This window comes from Zeus faber, assembly GCF_960531495.2.
Source record: "Zeus faber genome assembly, chromosome: 5".
Classification (NCBI taxonomy): domain Eukaryota; kingdom Metazoa; phylum Chordata; class Actinopteri; order Zeiformes; family Zeidae; genus Zeus; species Zeus faber.
In genome coordinates, this window is record NC_137192.1 from 20,830,423 (window position 1) to 20,832,545 (window position 2,123).

General features: G+C 47.3%; 1 protein-coding gene across 1 annotated transcript; it reads right to left on the minus strand.

The window, feature by feature from the left end:
* Positions 1–281: 281 nt before the first annotated feature.
* Positions 282–959, minus strand: nat8l2 (N-acetyltransferase 8-like 2; the record flags this gene model as incomplete). The annotated part of the gene is made up of 1 exon (XM_080001031.1): positions 282–959. One exon carries the CDS (start codon positions 957–959, stop codon positions 282–284), a length of 678 nt encoding a protein of 225 aa, XP_079857157.1.
* Between the last annotated feature and the right edge of the window lie 1,164 nt (positions 960–2,123).

Consider the following 2,123-nt stretch of genomic DNA (forward strand, 5'->3'; position numbering starts at 1 on the left):
GTATATTTCATTGCTATGGATATGCCTTTTCATATGCTGGTATGTCTATGTTGCTATTTTTCTGTTTCCTGCTTCATTCTCAGGGCTCCATTGTGAAAGAGAGCTTGCTCTCAATTGGTCTTCCCTGACTGAATAAAAGTTTCAATCAGGTACTTTTACTGTAGATGGCCAGAAAAAAAGTGGGTATGCGCCCTATAACTTGCATATACTCTACACTTCACTACTGGCCACATGATTAAAATCAATGAACTATCCCGTGTTTGTGAGTCCTTTGTTCTTTTTTAGTTACGTATGCATTTTTCCATTTTGAGAATGGTCACCCTGGTCACCACTGTCATCCAAGCAGGAGCATGCGTCTCAGTATGTGAGAGGACATGAGAGAATCCCATCTTCTCGTACAGGGCCACAGCAGCGGTCTGAGTGGAGCTGGTCTCCAGGACGATCTTGGAGAAGCTTCGCTCTTTACCAAAGTCAACCACCATCTGTGTCATCCTGGAACCCAGGCCCGCCCGCCGGCATGACGAAGAGATGATCATCCTGAACAGTTCCCCGTGCTTTTCCCCTCCGCTCTGCTTGCCCACTACAGCCACCATACCCATGACCTGGGACTTCCCATTGCCCTCGACCTCGGCTACCCAGAAGCAGTCGTCCGGACGACTCAGGTAGCTCCCGGGGATGTCCTGCATGTCCTTGTGAAGTTTGTCATTGACAAAGCTGGCATATAAATCATGGCAGCAGTAGTAGACCAGGCCCAGCCAGCCTGCCACTAACACCAAAGCTCCTGAAACACACCCCATGAGGAAGCCAACCAAACCTAAACACAGCGTGACGCCCACGTAGAGCTGGCTTCTAACGGCGTTGTAAAAAGCTGGGCGGATGTGCTCCCGAATGCCATCACTGAACAGGGACCGGACCGCATCCTTGTCTGAGGGACGGTATCTACGAATTACCAGCGTCATGTCTAGAAGGGAAAGAGCGAGAAAATAAATGATCACGTGTGAGATACAGCTTACGGAAAGGTTCGGTAATTCCATCTTCACCGATGAGTGCATTTTTTTCTGTTCATATGTTTACAATATGGTGTCATCGTCCAATTTGGAATCTTTCTGTGAAAAACAATGCTGTGGTGTGGAATTGATAACAGGAAGTTACACGTTAAAAAATTCATATCGAAAAACATGCCAAAGACATAACAACTGACCTGTTCCCTTCTTCCATGGAGTGAATTGTCCAACTGAGCTTCTTTGCAAAAGTTTATATTTTATCTGTCTCTCATGAAATCTGATTACGGGTTTCGTGGCTGATGGGAATAATCTCGCCCGTTCTGCACTCAGTCACATGATCATATATATCTTTACGAAAACGTGATTATTAAAAAAATGTACACGTCAGAACTTACGTGTTGAAAATTAAAAAAGTGTAGAGCGGCATCTAGTGGTGAGGTTGCAGATTGCAACAACCTGACCCCCATTCCAATGACATTGGAGAAGCTGCGGCGAAGCTACAAGCTAACATTAGCGAAGTAGCTAATGTTTAGTATAATAGTATTTTGCTTAGTATAATAGCGAGGAAGCGTCAGCAGGATACAGTTATTTTCCGTTTTCAGAGTCGAAAGCCGGACACACCACCGTCAGAGGGAGAGGGAGGGCCCGCGTTTGGTTTGTCCCTTCTGCGCTCCTGTAAAAACTTGAAGCAACATGGCGGCCTCCGCGGAGAGGGACCCGCCCGCCGCTTGGATATAGAGGAGGGCTGATTAGACGGTAACGCCAACACAACGACGCCTACCTCCATGGAAATATAACCTGATTCGAAATGATATTAAGTGTCTGCCCCGTCCGTCGCGTCACTCCCGCACGCTGCACCTCTAAATGCCGGAGAACTTGCGGGCGATAAAACGACGCCCGGAATCACGTGAACCCGTTCGAACAGTACACATTTTAAACGCGATTGTTGTCTTAAATGGGCTGTAGTAGGTTACACCCCGATACGTGTTTAAATGTACTGTAGTGAATTACACTCAATTACACCCTAAGTGCGTCGTCGGTCACTTGCAGACGCTCCCTAAACCACGCTGTTCAAACAGCGTCCCATCCTTAACCGCCACGCTCCGAAAGCGGCAGCAC